This window comes from Numenius arquata, chromosome 6, assembly GCF_964106895.1.
Source record: "Numenius arquata chromosome 6, bNumArq3.hap1.1, whole genome shotgun sequence".
NCBI lineage: Eukaryota > Metazoa > Chordata > Aves > Charadriiformes > Scolopacidae > Numenius > Numenius arquata.
Window position 1 is genome coordinate 18,716,020 of NC_133581.1, and position 17,820 is coordinate 18,733,839.

Genomic DNA, 17,820 nt, shown 5'->3' on the forward strand with positions numbered 1-17,820 from the left:
TACTTGAGGCTCCTTGAGGGCTGGATACTTTTTTTACTGTTGGAGGACACTATAGCAACACTTCTGAAGTTGCTTTTGCTGAAGGAGACTGGCAAACTTGATAGCAATTTGCACTCTATTCCTTCTTATGTGTCAGTGTTTCACTGCTCATCATAATTTAACATGCAGAAATTAAGGCTTGTGCTTCAGCAAGGAAATGTACAATCAATTTGAGCTTCACAAATTAAGAAAAATATTTTATTCCCTTTTATATAGATGGCATAATTGAAGTTATGTGCAGTATCAGAGCCAACAAATTGCATCTTTTTCCTGAACTGGGAGAAGCCTGACTATTCTACTGCCCTATACATTTTGCAAATGACTTGTATCTGGCCAAAGATGGATGTACAATATGGTGCAAAATTCTATCAAATCAGATAAGCAGATATTCAAATTTCACTTGTGCGAAACGAGAAGTGCAAGACAGTGGAGAGTCAGGTCCCGTGTCTAAAAGCTGCAAAACATTTATCTCGTCCTTCAAACAGGAACTATACCCAACAATATCAATACACAATGTATCTAAAACACATTTCTGCAACACACTTTTCTAGCTGTTACCATGGTTTCTGACTGCTAATGCTAGATAACATGTTAACTTAAGCAACCTTCACTTTGATATATTACGTATAACAATTTTAGGTAAGCTTTTACTAGATCACTTAGCAAAGAGTATTTTATTTGTTTGAAAAACAACTGGAAAACATTTTGACTGTGTTATTCTTTGGTAAACTATCTGTCTTACACTCAGTGCTGTGTTTGTATTATTACAAAACAGCAAACACTGGCTGGGGCAGATTTCAACCATCATTCCTCTCTGCTGAGATCATAATTTCTGTTGAAATATATGCGCCTTAGCCTGGTTTTGAAACATTTTTTAGAAGTGTAATAATAGGCTTTTTAACAAAAACAAATAAAACAAACAAATAAACAAATAAACAAAAAAACAAAAAAACCAGGCCTGCCCCCAAACCCATTTTCCTCCATTTCTTATATTTATGGGAAAAGACTTATTCTTTGACACTATTTACTTGCCACATTACTGTATTATCTGAGACCCAACCCTAACATTCTTCTGTCCTGTACTGATCAGTCTAGTAGGATCTTGGTGCAAATGTTTAAAAGCACATCTGGATCAGGATTGAATATATGCATAATATAATCTCAAGTCTGGTTGTTTTTTTTTAAACCTGATACATCTGAGAGGGAAGAAAACGGGGGGGGTGTGTGTTTCTGTGCTTTTTTTTCTTTTTTATATCTGATAGAAGACTAAAATATTAAGTGGTGTTACAGTGAAAAGATTAACAGAATATAAGGAAATCAAACAGCTCTGCCTGCTGTTGCCACACAGTGCTCTTTTGTACATGCTCCAAGATGTTGTACAGGTGTACAGATGCAGCTGTATTTTATAGATAATCTGGCCATACTTATTGTATGTGGTGTGAAGTACTTGCTGGTAGGGCTGATTATAAAATTTACAGGATGTTTTCCCACTCCCTTTGTTTTCACATCCTAGAAGTCATCTGTGTATTTTTAACTGGAATAATCTGATCTTGTTCTTTCCCAAACGTGAGATCTCATACACTGTAACAGATCTGATCTGTTGGGGGGAATTATCTTTCTAAAACACTCTTGACTTATGGAAGTAGAGAGAGCTAGAAGCAATCAGTCCATTAAACTATTAAAAAAATTCAAATTACACAAAATTACTATGTAAACAATCAGGTATCATTACCTGCTGTCAATTAGCTCACTGTGACTGTCACCATGACGTCACTGGACCGTTTGCCTGCAATAGGAGCATGAGACTGGGCTCTTGGGAGGCTAAAGAGCCACCTGAGGAAGATGAACACAAGGTCTGGCAGGTATGTGAGGCTATGCATGGGCTCCTGTGGAGGTGCTACCGCTGGTCTGCACTGTCTAGCTACCAGTGGACTGTACTGTCTCGAGTAGAACTTTCATTAAAAGAAAGCAAAGGACAGAAAGGTCATCTGATGCCCTCAGGCAACTGTTATTATTCATTGTAAGCACCTAAAGATCTCACTAGAAAGGTACTGCACTGTAAATATCCTTTTTCCCAAATTAATCCGATGCCTTCCTGACCCTAGAAACATCCCCATGAACACATATTTACAAATGCATACTTCTTCAGCTTACTTGCCACCTCGAAATTCGACTTAGCCTGGAAGACAGATTCTTATTCTTGAAGTATTTTAAATTGATATGTTATCTATTCAATTCAGTGGGATGCCTCCCCATAACTTGCAAATATTTTTAATAATAAAATTTTTTAAATTAGAACAAATAATAGGCAAATTAAGCCCTTTTTATTAGAGCTTCTTTGTGAAAAACTGCATTTCAGGAACAAAAGCATGCAGTCCACCATTAGGTTCTTTGTTTATGAGCAACTAATTATCTTCAAAAAGAAACCACTAATAAGAAATTTACAGAATTAGTTCTAAATGAAAACTTCAAAAATTCTTTGGTAATAAGAAATAAAATGGGATAGCATCATTTCCCACACAAACATAGAGCAATCAGAATCATTAGAAACCTGTATACTTTATTCATTAAAAGAAATTGCCTGAGTTTGTATGATTTCATTAGCAATTAAGAAAATGCTACAGAGAATTTTTTTCACTCCAAATGGCTTTTCTTTAGTCAGGAGCTTAAAACTGCCTCCAAAATAAGAAAAAATAATCTTCTGAACTGAAATGTTTAATGTTTGTTATAAATCTGTACAATAACTCTAATTGGTGGAACAGCGATTTAAAAAGAGAAAAAGGAAAACTTTTGTGTTAACTCACTCTAAAAAATAAGAAATAAACAAACAAACAAACAAACTCTTTTTCTACCCTGTAAAGACATGAAATGCTATGTCATTATGTATTCTTAAACACAGACCTACTATGTTACTAGTTCTCAGTGGGTAATCTATAAATTGATGCACTACAAAAATAAAAAAGAGGTTGAAAAAGATTATAAGTATCTGAAAAATCCACTGCCAGAATCAAGTTCAGTTATTTATAAAATACAGATGGCTTTCCTCATCTTCCCAGTTTCCTGTAAAGATGGCTCTTTACTGGCCCTAGGCCAGCTCAGAAAGGACACTAACTTTCAGCTTACAGTCATTATTGTTGACAGCAAACAAAGCATAACTAATAGATCTTGGGCACCTCCCCAACACAATCCCATCTGTGAACTCACCTAGTTAAATTTTGTATTCTTACCTTGAACAGAATCCATTTTAGCTTTAATTAACATTCTTAATCTTGCCACCTCTTGTCTTTTTAGTTCATCCAGCCGCGTTCTCACATGGTGGCTTACTAAATCAAGCTCTCTGCTTAGTTTTCCACTCTGTCAAAAAACAAGTTATATGTAAAAACAACGTGCCTTTAGGATTCCCATTAGACATGATCTGCAAGACAGCAGACTACTGTCAGTCTTTGCCAATACTGTAGCCCATATTACAAGAATCTCAAAATTTTTCAAAGAGTATATTCAATTTTTTTAAGCCTATGGTTATAGAAACAGAGAGAAATCCTAAAAGCTTTCTGAGAAGAGAATTTCTAAAGTATCTTGCTCCTTCAAAGAGCAAAAGCGTGACCTTGAAGCAGCAATACCTCATAATGTTTCAGAGGTGGCAAATTTCTTGATCAAATGTTCTCAAATTAGTTCAAAAGAACTGCGAGGTGCACAGGAAGTGCTGTGTTCTTCATCCACTTGATGACAGCTGTAAGACTTGAGACAAGCACAGCAACAGCCACCAATGTGTATTGCAATAATAATTATCAGGACCTGGAAATGGATAGTAATCTTCAAGGGTTACACTAGATCTCGTACAGAAGAAAAAGGAGCCAAAAGCTGCCAATGGCAACGTGAGGGATTAAAGGAAACGCAAAAGGCAGGATCTCCTCTTTAAGTCTATCACTTTAGACTGTTTCCTACCTGTCCCTTGCTGAATTTCTAGCTCATAAAGGGGAATGCAGAACAGCCACCACCTAGAGCCAGGAACTAAAGTAGAAAAGACAAGAATGCGGTGAGGTTTTGGAGAGTGCGCTATGTGGATTGGCACAAAAGAAAGGACAGCAGCGGAGAAAGCCAGAGGTCGATTTTATTCCTATATATACTAACTTTACCTCTAGCACAACTCCTCAATTTCCTCAGATTTTAAAATATGACTTTCTTGTAATTCTCTTCCGTGTCATCATATTTGTTTGTGACACACTATCTTAATCTCAGAAGACAGATATACCACTATGTTCCAAACAGTGTTCCAAATTACTCAGCAGGCAACAGCGAGTGAGAGCTACACTTCCAGCTGTTTTGATGTACGTGAAGGTTCACCTACCTGTATGAAGTCTGAAACTGTCTTTTTAGCAGATAGGCAGAAGGCAGAAACTGCATTCAAGCATATGTTGTTAGGGGTTTTTTTATGCTATGGGATATTCTTTAATGAACAGCAGTTCTGCTGTCCCTTGACTAAAGACAACGATCTAGTAAGAGTTAAATACCTAAGTAAATAAAAATGAGAGGAAATTTAAGATCACAAAAATTGAGAGTAGTATAAAGAAAGAAAAGGAAGACAGACATGGGTCATGATTATGGATTTAATTAATCTTAATTCTTTTTTTTTTTTGTACCTACCTTTATTTCTTCTATGTCAGCAGTCTGAAGTTTTTCCCTGAAATGCTTATCTGTTTCCAAGACGTCTATTACTTGCCTGAGATATTCATCATAATAAAGTCCTGTATCCTTTAAAAAAAGAATGTGATATAGAGGAACGAATATACTACCAAACAAAATCACAGAATTTTTGTTTAAATACAATGATTAAACTGAAACTCAAATCTCAGCAACATAGGCATTATGCTCTCTTACATATCTTTGTTTTTTCTGATTTGCATCATTGCCCTATAACAAGTTATTCTTATGATTCATTTGTTTCAGCAACTGACAAGGAAGAGGAGAAAAGTGTTTAGGAATCCATGTTATACACAAGCATCTGTCATGTTAATATAGTTTGTTGGTGTTTTTTTAAAACAGTGCAATTCATTCATTACTGTTCTATTTGAAACACTGAACTGGAATCACTGAGTGGAATTTCCTAAGCCACCACTCAATTGCTTGAAAGAAGTCTGTGGAATAGCAAGCAGTCCTTCCTATTGTAAACTGGGGAATTCCTTCCATGTGCCACCTCACCTTGAGCAGCTCATGGGAAAAAAAATAAAAGAGAACAAATTTAAACAGAACCTCACCATAGTAGATGGTAGACTGTATAACAATACTGAATAATATTAGTTTCCTTCCTGCAAGTAACTCCAGTAAAGAACATATAAATTTTACAAGGGAGTTTGCTATAGCCAGATTACTAACAATTAGGGAAAAATGCTTAATTAGACAAATTTCATTACACTTACTGGATTTTCTACCTTCTCTCCTTCTACGTGGCCTTCTCCTTTGACTTTTGTCTTATCTATGTCTATAGGTACAGCTTCCAAGGCCATTAGGAGACATGTCATCAGCAAAATACACTGTTGGGGCAGGATAGACAGCCACTTCATCTGAAATGAGACCAAGACACAAAAATTAACATAAATGTGTTATCATACCGTACTGGTTAGAATTTTTTGAAGTTCCTGCATAGATAACTGTAAGAACCCACTTTCCAGATGTTCTATGGCTCTCAAGGAACACTAAAGCTCAAAGAATTAAACACAGCGTTAATTTTTAAAGGTGATTATTACATAGGTAGATTTCCTCATATTATCATACAGTTATGTGGCAAACCTAAATTGTACTGTAAACAGGGAGAAGTTTTTAAGATGTTGAGGTATTATCAATGGCTTCACAGAACAGGTGGGAACACACAATGTTCATACACTTGTTTAGGATGGCCAAGTCTTGCATAACTAATACTGACGTTCCTACTCTGATCATGTCTTTTCTGAAGTTATTGGCAAACTCCTACTAAAGATAATAATGGACACTGAATCAGACTTTAGTGTAGTAATGCCAGTAGTTTTTATGTTTCGGTAATGGAGTATTTTCCCTAATTTGGAGCCGAGATCTCTTCCAAAATTTATTTGCAGGAAAAATATTTTACAATCCGTGTTATATCCATATTTCCTGTTGACAGAGATTCCTGAAAAAACTGTTCAGGCTACCTGAAATTGTTGCTGAGGCTGGGGCTTTATTAAGCTAGCCTCCTGTAGACTTTCTTTGGTGTCTTACATAGGGCTAACTCACACAGTTTGATGAGCACCAAGCTCTGTCTTCCCCTCTATCAAATTTGGTTGAAAACACCTCAATTCATTCAGAAACTGGTAAGATGGAATACTTAAACAGTGTGAGCATCAGAAATCCAGCTACAAAAGCAATGATGGTAATCCAGCATCTGACAGTGAAGTCAGTCTTTTGAGACAATTCAGCCAATTTAGCATATGACAGTCCATAGTCTCTGGGTATTCTATAAAAAGCTTGAGCAAACTCCAATGTTACATTAGTAATATAAATCACCTCCTAGAAAGTGAAAGTTGCCAGTCAAATACTGTCTAAAATTAGCTTAGATACGTCAAAGAAAAAGACATAATATTCAAGAAATATGCAGTCAAAAAAATCAAAAGTATACCTGCTACAAGGAGAATTTCTGCACAAGTGCTTTAACTAGTCATGCAAGTAATTCTATCAAAAGTACTTATGTCCACGAACAGCAATTTTTATATTTTTTGGGGGGGGAGGGGGGAACATGGACAAACCGTAATTACAGTGTCAGTGCCAGTTTTCCTGACTACATGCTCTGGTACTTGACACCGAAGCATTACTTTTGCTTGGATTAAACTGCTGCTTTACTAAGGCAATAAATGTAGATAACGGTAACTTACTAATATTAAGTATTGTTGACACCCCCTATTCACATAAGTATTATGTAAAAGAAAGCACTCTTATTAAGAAAAAAAATGGGAAATGCATAAAAGATGTGCAGAGATATTCTTTCTTTTGTTGGGGATGAGGGAATAGCTGAAGATAAAAGTATATCCACCTATCCATCTTTTGGTTTATATTTCAAAGGCTCAAGAATGACAAGAATACTCTGGATTTTTTTAACTGCATCTTTGGCAAGAAGAGCCTACGTGGATTCTGCTCAGTTAAAGCAAATACCTATTACTTTCGTTTAAAAAATGACTAACATCTGATCATTACCAGATGGGATAGCAGGAGCTATTGTTGCTGCCACATTGAGCATATTAGATTCGATGTCAGCACTACTGTCAGATCCACAACAGCAATGTCTGATTAGCTTTGTCTAGGTCATTCCTTTAAAACAAGCAAACATACAAACAAAAAAACTCAAACCCAGACTGATTTGCTGGAACTAGGAAACTAATTTCTACACTACTACACAAGCTGTTCGCCTGCAGTGACTTTATAGAGTTGATTAATGAAGGAGTTACTCACTATCCCTTTTTAAAATGCCAAAGATCCAATACTTCAGATGTTTTAAAATACAGAACATTGTTGTATAAATCAAAGAATCATTTAATGGTTAGAGTGGAAGGGACCTTTGCTCATGCTTGTTAGTCTTCTCTGAATCTTTTCTATTCCTTTGATACCCCATTTAAAATAGAAAAACCTTGGGAGGCCTAGGCTATGCTACAGATTTTATCAGAGCATTGTTTCTTAACAAGAAAGGCTTATAAATTCTATAGGTAGGACTATGAATACTTGCAAGGTGGTGGCTCACTTCCAAAGCAGATTGAGATACAGTTGTGAGGAAGCCATTGTATTTTCCTTTTCAGTTGAAAAAAACAGCAAAGAAAGTAAAAGTAAGTCAAACACTTAATTAAATATCTGTCAACTAAGTGCATTTTAAAAATGAATAGGAGAGAATGGAACCCCAAAATCTACTTTGAAAGATCCTGGATAAACAGCCTGGGCAATAACATCTCTAAACACAGAGCAACACAGTCAAAAAAAAATTGGTAAAACAAAAATCTGCCTCACTGAAATTCCAGCAGAGCATGAATGGGGCAGTCAAACTGGTAAGTGAAAGGCCATAAGTATGCAATGGATAGGTAACAAAACTAATAAAAAAAAAAGACTTACAAAGTATATGAGCATAATAACATTTCTAAGAATACTGAGAGTATAGTTATTTTTAAAAAGGTTATGTATGTTTGAAGTATTCATTTAAAGAAACCGTAGCTTTGACGATGCTAAAGATTTGGACCCCTGATAGATGGATAAATATTTTCCCAACCAAATTATTTTCATATATACAAAATTACAGAAATAAAAGTAATTTAATATTATAAGCCATTCTAGTTGTGTACGGTGTGTAGTGTTTTTTAAAATCATATGTGGCTTTTATTTGAGCATGCTCATTTCATGTAAGACCAATAGGTCATTTAGTTAGACGAACCATGGCAGAAAAGCCAGAAACTCAAGTGCTAGCCGTAGTTATGGCACTGATTCATTCTTTGCCTATGGCAAGTACTAAAGCCAGCACTTTCAACAATGACACCTGATCTTTGATCCATTTTAAAGATATAAATAACCTTTTTTAAGCTGCTGACCTACAACTTCTAGTAACACAAGAAATTGTAGAGATGGGGATTGTCAGTTTAGGCCAAAGGAGGGCACACCATTAAATTTCTAGGAGGTTTCCTCTGCTACTCAGGAAAACTGATACATAAAATGTCCATGCGGTACTGAAACAACTGAGGTATAAGCAACCATGCAGGTCTGCCAAACCTCATATAAGGGAACACTAATCTCCAGCAGATTTGGGATGGGCAATTGGAGCTGTATCATCTCAAACTACCTCTGCAGTGGTCAGCAAAGCTTATCTATCAAAGGCCCTAATCAGACTAAGTGCCACTGGGTCTGCTGACTTCCTGTGGGACTTGAGCTCTTGGGCGATTTGGGTTCCCTTGGAAATACCAACCTTTGTAATTACATGCTGTCATACCTAATGGAAAGGACTGGATGATATCACAATATATTCTTCATATCTACTCGATGTAATAAGCCGCTCTGAAAAGAGGGCTATCTACTACCCATCAAGCAGTTTTGTTTCAGGTTGTGCACAGGGCGTTTTTATTGTAACCCTTCTGATCGTGGCAGTCTGGTAAAGTTCTCGCTGACTGGAAAAAGGGGAACATAACCCCAATATTCAAAAAAGGAAAAAAAGAAGGCCCAGGGAACTATAGGCCGGTCAGTCTCACCTCTGTGCCTGGCAAGATCATGGAGCAGATGCTCCTGGAATCTCTGCTACGGCATATGGAAAATAAGGTGATTGGAGACAGCTAACATGGCTTCACCAAGGGCAAATCATGCCTGACAAATTTGGTGGCCTTTTATGATACTGCTACAGACTTGGTGGACAAGGGCAGAGCAACAGATGTCATCTACCTGGACTTATGCAAAGCATTTGACACTGTCCCACACGACATCCTGGTCTCAAAATTGGAAAGTCGTGGATTGGATGGATGGACCACTTGGTGGATAAAGAACTGGCTGGATGGCCGCACTCAAAGGGTTGTGGTCAATGGCTCAATGTCCAATTGGCGGCCAGTGACGAGTGGAGTTCCTCAGGGGTCAGTACTGGGACCAGTGCTATTTAACATCTTTATTGGAGACATGGACAGTGGGATAGAGTGCACCCTCAGCAAGTTTGCCAACGACACCAAGCTCGGTGGCGCGCTTGACACGCTGGAGGGAAGGGATGCCATCCAGAGGGACCTGAACAGGATTGAGAGGTGGGCTAGTGCAAATTGCATGAAGTTCAACTAAGCCAAGTGCAGGGTCCTGCACCTGGGACGTGGCAATCCCAGGCACAAATACAGGTTGGGCAGAGAATGGTTGGAGAGCAGCCCGGAGGAGAAGGACTTGGGAGTGCTCATGGATGAGAAGCTCAACATGAGCCGGCAGTGCGCACTGGCAGCCCAGAAAGCCAACCACATCCTGGGCTGCATCAAGAGAAGTGTGGCCAGCAGGTCGTGGGAGGTGATTCTACCCCTCTACTCTGCGCTCTTGAGACCCCACCTGGAGTACTGTGTCCAGCTTTGGAGTCCTCAACATAGAAAGGACATGGACCTGTTGGAAAGGGTCCAGCAGAGGGCCACGAAGATGATCAGAGGGCTGGAGCACCCCTCCTATGAAGACAGGCTGAGAGAGCTGGGGTTGTTCAGCCTGGAGAAGAGAAGGCTCCAGACAGACCTTATAGCAGCCTTCCAGTACCTGAAGGGGGCCTACAGGAGAGCTGGCGAGGGACTCTTTGTCAGGAGATGTAGTGACAGGACAAGGGGTAATGGTTTTAAATTGGAAGAGGGGAGATTTAGATTAGATACCAGAAAGAAATTCTTTACTGTGAGGGTGGTGAGGCACTGGAACAAGTTGCCCAGAGAAGTTGTGGATGCCCCATCCCTGGAAGTGTCCAAGGCCAGGCTGGATGGGGCTTTGAACAACCTGCTCTAGTGGGAGGTGTCCCTGCCCATGGCAGGGGGTTGGAACTCGATGATCTTTAAGGTCTCTTCCAAGTCTAACCATTCTATGATTCTATGATAAAACAGGCAAAAAAATCCACAAGTACCAGGAAGAATTAAAAACAGAGAAGACAAAAATGAATAAGCAAAAAGTACCTCTCTCATTTCAGCTGACTTTGTAGACTACTATGCTCAACACTGGACTTCCAGTAGTATTTTGAGGAACCCAAATGTTTACACAATCTGTGCTATAACATATATTTATTAGAATAAAAAATAATTACCTAGTGAAGACAGAGTTACTGTATTAGTCCAACACTATACTCATCAAAATTCCCTTAATAAAAGCAGGTGACTAAGACGTATGTTAACCTTTAGAGTTTGACAGTCACAATTGAGTCACTGAGCACATTCTACTCTGCCCGGTATTAGGAGACAGAAACCAGGCCCATTGCAAATTCTAACATTAATCAGCTGCAAGAAAAAACTCAGGATGATTCTCAAATTCAGCAACTAGAGTCCCTAGAGTGACAAGCAGCAGTATGAGAGGAAAACTGGGGTTCCAGTGTTTGTTCCACTAAACACTTTACTATTAAAAGTTCATCCCACTCTCAGTTTGTTACCAGCTACCTTGAATAGTTCCTGACTTTTGAGAAACCCATTCCCGGATGCCCATTTCTGCCCAGGCACTTTAGGGTGAATCTATGTGTCTGACCCAGGAATGTGATTTCTTCTGTAAGGACTAGGAGCGACCAAGTAAACAGACAATCACAGTGCTGCAGAGGAGGAGCAACGCCAACAGCGGTACCTAACGGACAGCATGCATCCTTGTGCCCTGCCATGGGTGCATCGCTTGAGCCTATCACTATTATTATTATTCCTACTGCTATATAGTTTAATATAAATACAAATTGTCATGAATCTGTCCAGCTGACTGGTTACTATCTTAGCAACAGGATAGAGCTAGTGTTACAAATGTCATCTGCAATTTAAGTGATTTTAGTCAAAGACATGTAACCCACCTAGATGAAAAGGTAGCACAACTCTGATCTGTTGTATCAGAATTCAATCTCATCTTTCCTAGAGGGATAAACAAACATTTCTACTTGTAATACATTAAGAGAGCTAATCATAAAAGTAGTGCTCTAAAACTGATAAATACTGCAGTTCATAAACAAAGCCTATATCCTAAGCTTTCAGGGAAAGCAAAAAAAAAAAACCTCTCTGAGTATAAAGTATTTAAAAAAGCGAGAGTGAGAGCTAAAAGAACGAGAGTCAGCAGAAAATAGAGCCACCAATGCACCTGCACGAACAGAAAAATACAATTGGAAAAGAAAAGCAGCAGGCTGTCTGCCAGCAACCTTTATCTTGACCCCACCGAAGTTAATCACAAATTCCTATCAACTTCAGTGGAACAGGATCGGACATTTAAATTATAAAGAGCTAGGGGCTTTGAAAGATAAGTACAAAATACAGCTTCTAAATGTTGTTCTAGCAACATTAACACAAGCAGCTAAACATGGGCTTAGCACACCTATTTTACAAAACTGCCAGGTGTTTATAATATAAACCTGAAAATTTACTTTTCATTAACTTAACACCTATTGTCCAGAAAAAAAGCATGATTCTGGTACTGATGCCTCCACCACTTTCCTAGCAAAGCACAAATATTTTTAAAGAAGTGTCACCCAATGTCAAATTTTTTTCTAAAACTGAGGTAGGCAAAACCATATAGTGATATCAGCGTATAGTGTCTAGTGTCTGCATATGTAGAAGCTCAGTGGATGATTATGAGCCAAGATAGCACAACACTGTAAATGTCATACTGCACGTTTGCACTTGCCAAACACCTGTGTACCATGACGGGCAATGTAAACATAAATCCAGGCTTACAGAATACACAAATAAGCCTACCTAATCATAAAATTTCATGTACACCTGCTGTAGCCAATATGGAAGTAATCAAATCTGTGTAAGATACAGTTCACATATGCAGGATGATAGCAATATTCTCTATAGTTATGACTGTACTGTGACTTCCTATTTTAATGCTGTACATTGGAGAAGTGAACAATCTTCATATGCAGTGCTTCTCTTTAGAGTTAAAAGTTGGCTGACAACAGCTTCCTTTTTCAGCTTCTCAGTAAAGACAGCATGCCTCAACTGTGTGTAGTAGTGCAACATTTGCTGAAAAAAACCTTTTTTTAAAAAAAGACACTTCAGCTGGTTTATTAAATGAGTCACCCAAATGCTGGGGGATACTATATAGTAAGACAAACTATGAATGCTTGAGTGGGAAGGAAGCAAGTACTATTTACAATGCAACTGTGTGTCCAGAAATAAAAATGGCATTGAAGCAAAACATACGGCCTGCTGCTACACGTGCTTAGCTCTGTCATAAGTAAAGTTTGAAAACACAACTATTTTTTCTTCTTGTTGCAATGCTAATGGTTCATTATTTAAAAACCTGTGTGCACACACACAAATACATATACATATACTACCCACCTCCAAGGCATTTCCCTATCACTGTTTCAGAAAAATAAGTATCAGTGTCTACAAATCTATCTTACTAACTGAAAAATGCTGAAATATTAATCTTGTTTTTAAAAGGAACTTGCATGATTTTATCAATGTTTTTCAATAAAGTAAGCTCAAAAAAAGATTTACGAAACCAGTACACACGCAAAACCTTGTACTGAATTCAATGCATACTTAATAAAACTCTTATCAACTTCAAAAGCATTTTTTTTTAAGTTACCAATACAAATATAGCTTCCTGTACTACTAGTTCAGTTCCCATACAGAATAAAATACAACGGCAAACCTGGAATCTCACAAATTCTTTTTGTGTAAATCCAAACAGTAATTTTGCCAGTGCTGGCATAAAACACAACTTCATTTAAAATATGCTATTACTAGCAACCAAAGTGTTGCTTAAACTCTAATCTCAAATCAAAAAGTATTTCAATTATTCTACTAATACACGTTTCACTCTAGTCAACAACAAATGATGATGCTATGCCTCAGCACTTCAAGGTACCTTCTTCCCCCCTTTGGAAAGAAAATACAAAATAGCTAACAAGAATAAATTTAGATCTAATGATATGCAGCCAGATTTAAAAATATTTAGGCACTTAATGATAGCTGCCTAATGAGATTTATTTCTATAATTTGTTAATTCCCATTGATTCCTACTTACTTAGTAATCCAGATATGCATAAACGTCCCACTCTTTTATTATAAAGAATATAAAGCATGAGAAATGTAATCATGAAAAGGGCCTATATATTTCCTGAATCCTATGATGAAGAATAATATTTACAACTGAATATGACTAAAACAGTTCTAATAAAATGCAATTTCTTTCATTCTTCCAACTGTCAAATCATGCATAGTACCTAAGAGCAAAACCTGTTGAAATTAACATGAATTTTGCCTCTGATTTCATTCAATTTGCCTTAAGTACCTGGCCATGTTTTTAGCTACATACAAGCATATCCCTAGCCGGAAGGCTTGTGTCTACTACATATCTAACAGGAACTTCACAGAGATTTCTTCTGCTTACTGAGCAATCAAAGAGACAATACCTCACTAGATAAACACCTTTGCTGCACAGGAGTTCAAATCAAGGCAACACCGATGTGGTCTTTTAACTTAAGTGTAAAGGATTTTATCTTTCCTTTGTAAAGCACATTTGTTTAGTCAGTATATCACTAGAAGCATGGGTCAATATTTCCACACCTCTAACACTTGAGTCAATATAATAATATTTTATATTTTTTATTATCTCAGAGAACTACCGCTCTCCCCTTTCATGATCACAATTTAAGTTATACACGTATTACTTGGAGGCAGCTTTTGACACAAACCCTTTAACTTGGTTTATATGAACAAAAAGTTTATGTTCAGCAATACTACTAAAATAAACTACTATACAGCCGAGGTATGGAAATTTATTCATCTTATTTAAAAATAATCCTTTCTGTTGTTCTGACTTAGTTTTTTTTGCTTGATGGGGTTTCTGAATATAATTTCACATATCAAATAATGATCTGTCACACCATATTACAGCATCATGTCACAAGCAAATTTATATCAGATGCCTACATTAGATGCCTTTGCATCTAATGGCTAATGCAAGTTTTAAGCAGACCCAGTGAGCAATACTAATTTATATTTTTCCCCCTTTTTTGTCTATGTTAATTATCTTGTTTAGAGTGAATGAGATTCACATTGTTCTACTACAACACATTTTTTTAAAGACAGACTTATGTTATTACTTTTTTATATAACTTTTTTATTCTAAAATAAAATCCTGCCACTGTCCAAAAGATTACAATAGCAAGTAAAAGGGAAAATACATAATCACAGTTAGGAGTTACTGTATGTAATGAGGTTAATAATTTGTAGCCCATGGTGGATGTTGCACTATGACCATACAAGATCACTGTGTAGCAATTGACAGTCAGAGATATAAGTGGATCTTAAGTGCTCCCAGAAATGTGGGTTTCTCCCATAAACCTTTTGTGAGTCTCAAGCAAAGGTCAATAAAGGTTACCACAAAACCTGGTTTCAAACAATTTTTGAGTGTCTCTTCATCTCCTATCCAGTCTTTAGAGTAGGAATATCTCCCATGCTGCTCTGTTTAGTTGAAAAGGACAGTCACATCAGAATTTGGGATAGAACTGCACCAATACTGAATCAACTACAGGTCTTTTCTAAAAGTGGGAGAAAACAAGATGACAAACAAGATCCAAAGCAAACCTCTACATTGAACTTGATACTGTGGTGTACTGGTGCTTCACTGTTGTTACTGTGATGGCCTAATTTTGAAATGCTGGACATTATTTCTTCACAGCAAATACTTACAACTCAAACCTCAATGGAGGCTTTTTCTCCTATAGGCTTACTAAAACGTGTTGCCAAACGTGAACACTTTTGAAAAACATAACTTTTTTTTTTTTTCTGAAAAGAACATGGCTATCTCTCTACAACCATGTTTCAACCTTTTTCTCTTTTGGAATATCTATTGAGTGAGTACAGCAGCTAGCCTGCCACTAGAGTATTTTATCTAGCTCTGCCAGCGGTACTATAGTAAGCACAATGCTGAAAAGCTATACCCTTTCTAGTGAAACCAGTCTCCTGGACAAAGCAGCCAAAATTTTTCCTGCTATTGTGCAATTACCAGCCGGTCAGGATTTGGGTGCTGCCGCCGCCGCCAGGTATGCATCAGTTTCTCCCGGTGCTTTAAAGCCAACCGCTTAAGCGCCCGTCACCGGGGCTGCTCAAGTGTTACTTCCTGCAAAGCCACTGACGCCGGCGGACGGCACCGGTGCAGAAAGGCCGGCGGGAGGAAGGGGACCGGCGGAGCCTCCTTCCTGGCGGGCGGCAGGACACCCTCGGCCAAACTTCGGCCGCTCCTCGCCTTCTCCCGCCACCTCCACCCCCCACATGCGAGAAAGCCCCTGGCCCCGGCCGGCTGCTCTCGCCTGCCCGCCGCCACATCGCGCACCGTTTTCCCCCGCCGCGTTACCTGACAGGAGGGAGGGCGGTTAAACCCCCACGAGGGAGCGCGCGCCCCCTCCCCACCCACCCGCACGGCCCCAACGGCTCTCCCTGACAGGAGCTGGCCCCCACCCCCGCCAGGCCTCCGCTCCGTTCTGCGCCCACGAGGCTCCTCTCGCCGGCCCCCTCCGCCACCGAGGCCGGGGGGGACCCCTGCCCCAGGGCGGCCTGGGGCGTGCGGCACTACCTTTCGGTTCCGCTGCGGCGGCAGAAGAGCCGCTGGCTTTCTTAAGGGCAAGGTGTCTCCTTGCGCGCGGGGATGTGAAGGGGGCGTCCCCCGGGGCGTCCTCCTAAGGATCGGCGGGACGGTACAGTACGGCACAGTGTGGCGCGGTGCGTGCGGTACGGTACGGCACGGCGCGGTGCGGCGCGACAGCCCCACGGCGGTCCGGCGGCCCCGGCTCCCGTTGCCATGGGAACAGGTCCCGCCCCCCCAAGGCACGGGGATTGGCCGGGCCTGACCCCCGCCCGGGCGTCGCGGAGGGCTGTGATTGGGCAAGCCACCGGACATCGGGGCCGTCCCGATGGCGGGAGGGGGTGGGCCGCCAGGGCAGCCGCCTGCGTCGAGAAGGTACGTGGCGGTCGCCGCGGAGGCGGGGCCGGGCCGCGGGCCCCGGGCCCCGGGCGTCACGGGGGAGGCGGGCGCGTACCTGGGCCGCGCGGGGGGGGTTGGCGGGGGCTGGGGGCTGGACCGTTACTGGGGGGGACGACGACACCGCAGTAGGGCTGACACTACTAACACTACTTGGAGCTTTCCCTCGTTCTCAAGGAAATACTATAAAATCATTTTTCCACAGTATTTTTCACTTTATGAACAGAGTTTTGTGGTCAGTTAGCATTCTTTACTAGTTTGTAAACTGTCATTTTCGGGACCTGGAAGCGCTGCAATTTTTAAGCATAATTTCATATGTACATGTCAGTAATCACAAACAACGTCAAAAAACTAAATAGCTGTTCTGATGAGAATAGTTGAACCAAACATACAACGATACTTAAAGTTCAATTGAAAAGGTGCCACAAATACATGCAAAAAGAACCTGGAAACTTGAGGCTGTGCATTTTATCAGGGTAAACCACGATGTGTCACCAGGAGAGCTGTTGCGACCAGACCTTTTGACATGTCACAGGCTCTACAAGCGTGACTCGCTGTAAGCTGGGAGATCGTGCTCTGCTTGCGTGGCAGTGACCCAGCGTCCTCACCTGCGCGTTGTCAGGAGCTGGTTACGTGCCGAGGCAGGAAAGAAATCCTCTAGTGCTCTGGGTGGTGTTTGGCCATAACTGACTTAGTTGGCTTTCTGGGAACACGATCACCCTCATCTTTTGCAGCTTAGTTTAAGGTTATAGCCTGTTGCACGGTGCTCTGCCATGCTGCTTTGCCTTCTGTGTTTGAATGGGTGTTCACAAGGCTGCAGGACAGATCAATTTGCTGCTGGGTATTTAAAACATATGCTTTTTTTTTTTTCCTGCCCCTACAAGCAACAGTGAAGAAAGGGAGCATGGGGGAAGAGATGGAAATCTTTAAACAAGTGTTGGCATCAAGAAGAAAAAAGCTGTGTGGAACTATGCCCTTGTTGCTAATGTTAATATGGGACATCCAAAATTGTTTTCCCCAGTCAGGCACAATGTCAAGCTCTTCAGCAGCTGATCTAGAATACACAATGGTAAAAATGTCTATGGTCAGTTTATGCAAACAGCCTATAAACCAACAGGGTGCCCAGGCAGTAGTGCA

At 39.9% G+C, this 17,820-nt stretch overlaps 1 protein-coding gene across 2 annotated transcripts in view; it reads right to left on the reverse strand.

Annotated features, from left to right (window-relative positions):
- The window catches only part of NUCB2 (nucleobindin 2), a 30,012-nt gene extending 13,501 nt beyond the window's left edge, over positions 1-16,511 (reverse strand). Inside the window, exons 1-5 of one of the 2 annotated variants that reach the window (XM_074148766.1) lie at positions 16,279-16,511; positions 11,546-11,603; positions 5,457-5,600; positions 4,684-4,791; positions 3,267-3,393 (exon numbers count right to left, since the gene is read on the reverse strand). In XM_074148766.1, the coding sequence (XP_074004867.1) occupies positions 3,267-3,393; positions 4,684-4,791; positions 5,457-5,600 (379 nt within the window). In that variant the 5' untranslated portion in view covers positions 11,546-11,603; positions 16,279-16,511. The remainder of the gene's footprint in view (positions 1-3,266; positions 3,394-4,683; positions 4,792-5,456; positions 5,601-11,545; positions 11,604-16,278) is intronic. The other variant, XM_074148765.1, reaches the window with a different exon arrangement.
- Between the last annotated feature and the right edge of the window lie 1,309 nt (positions 16,512-17,820).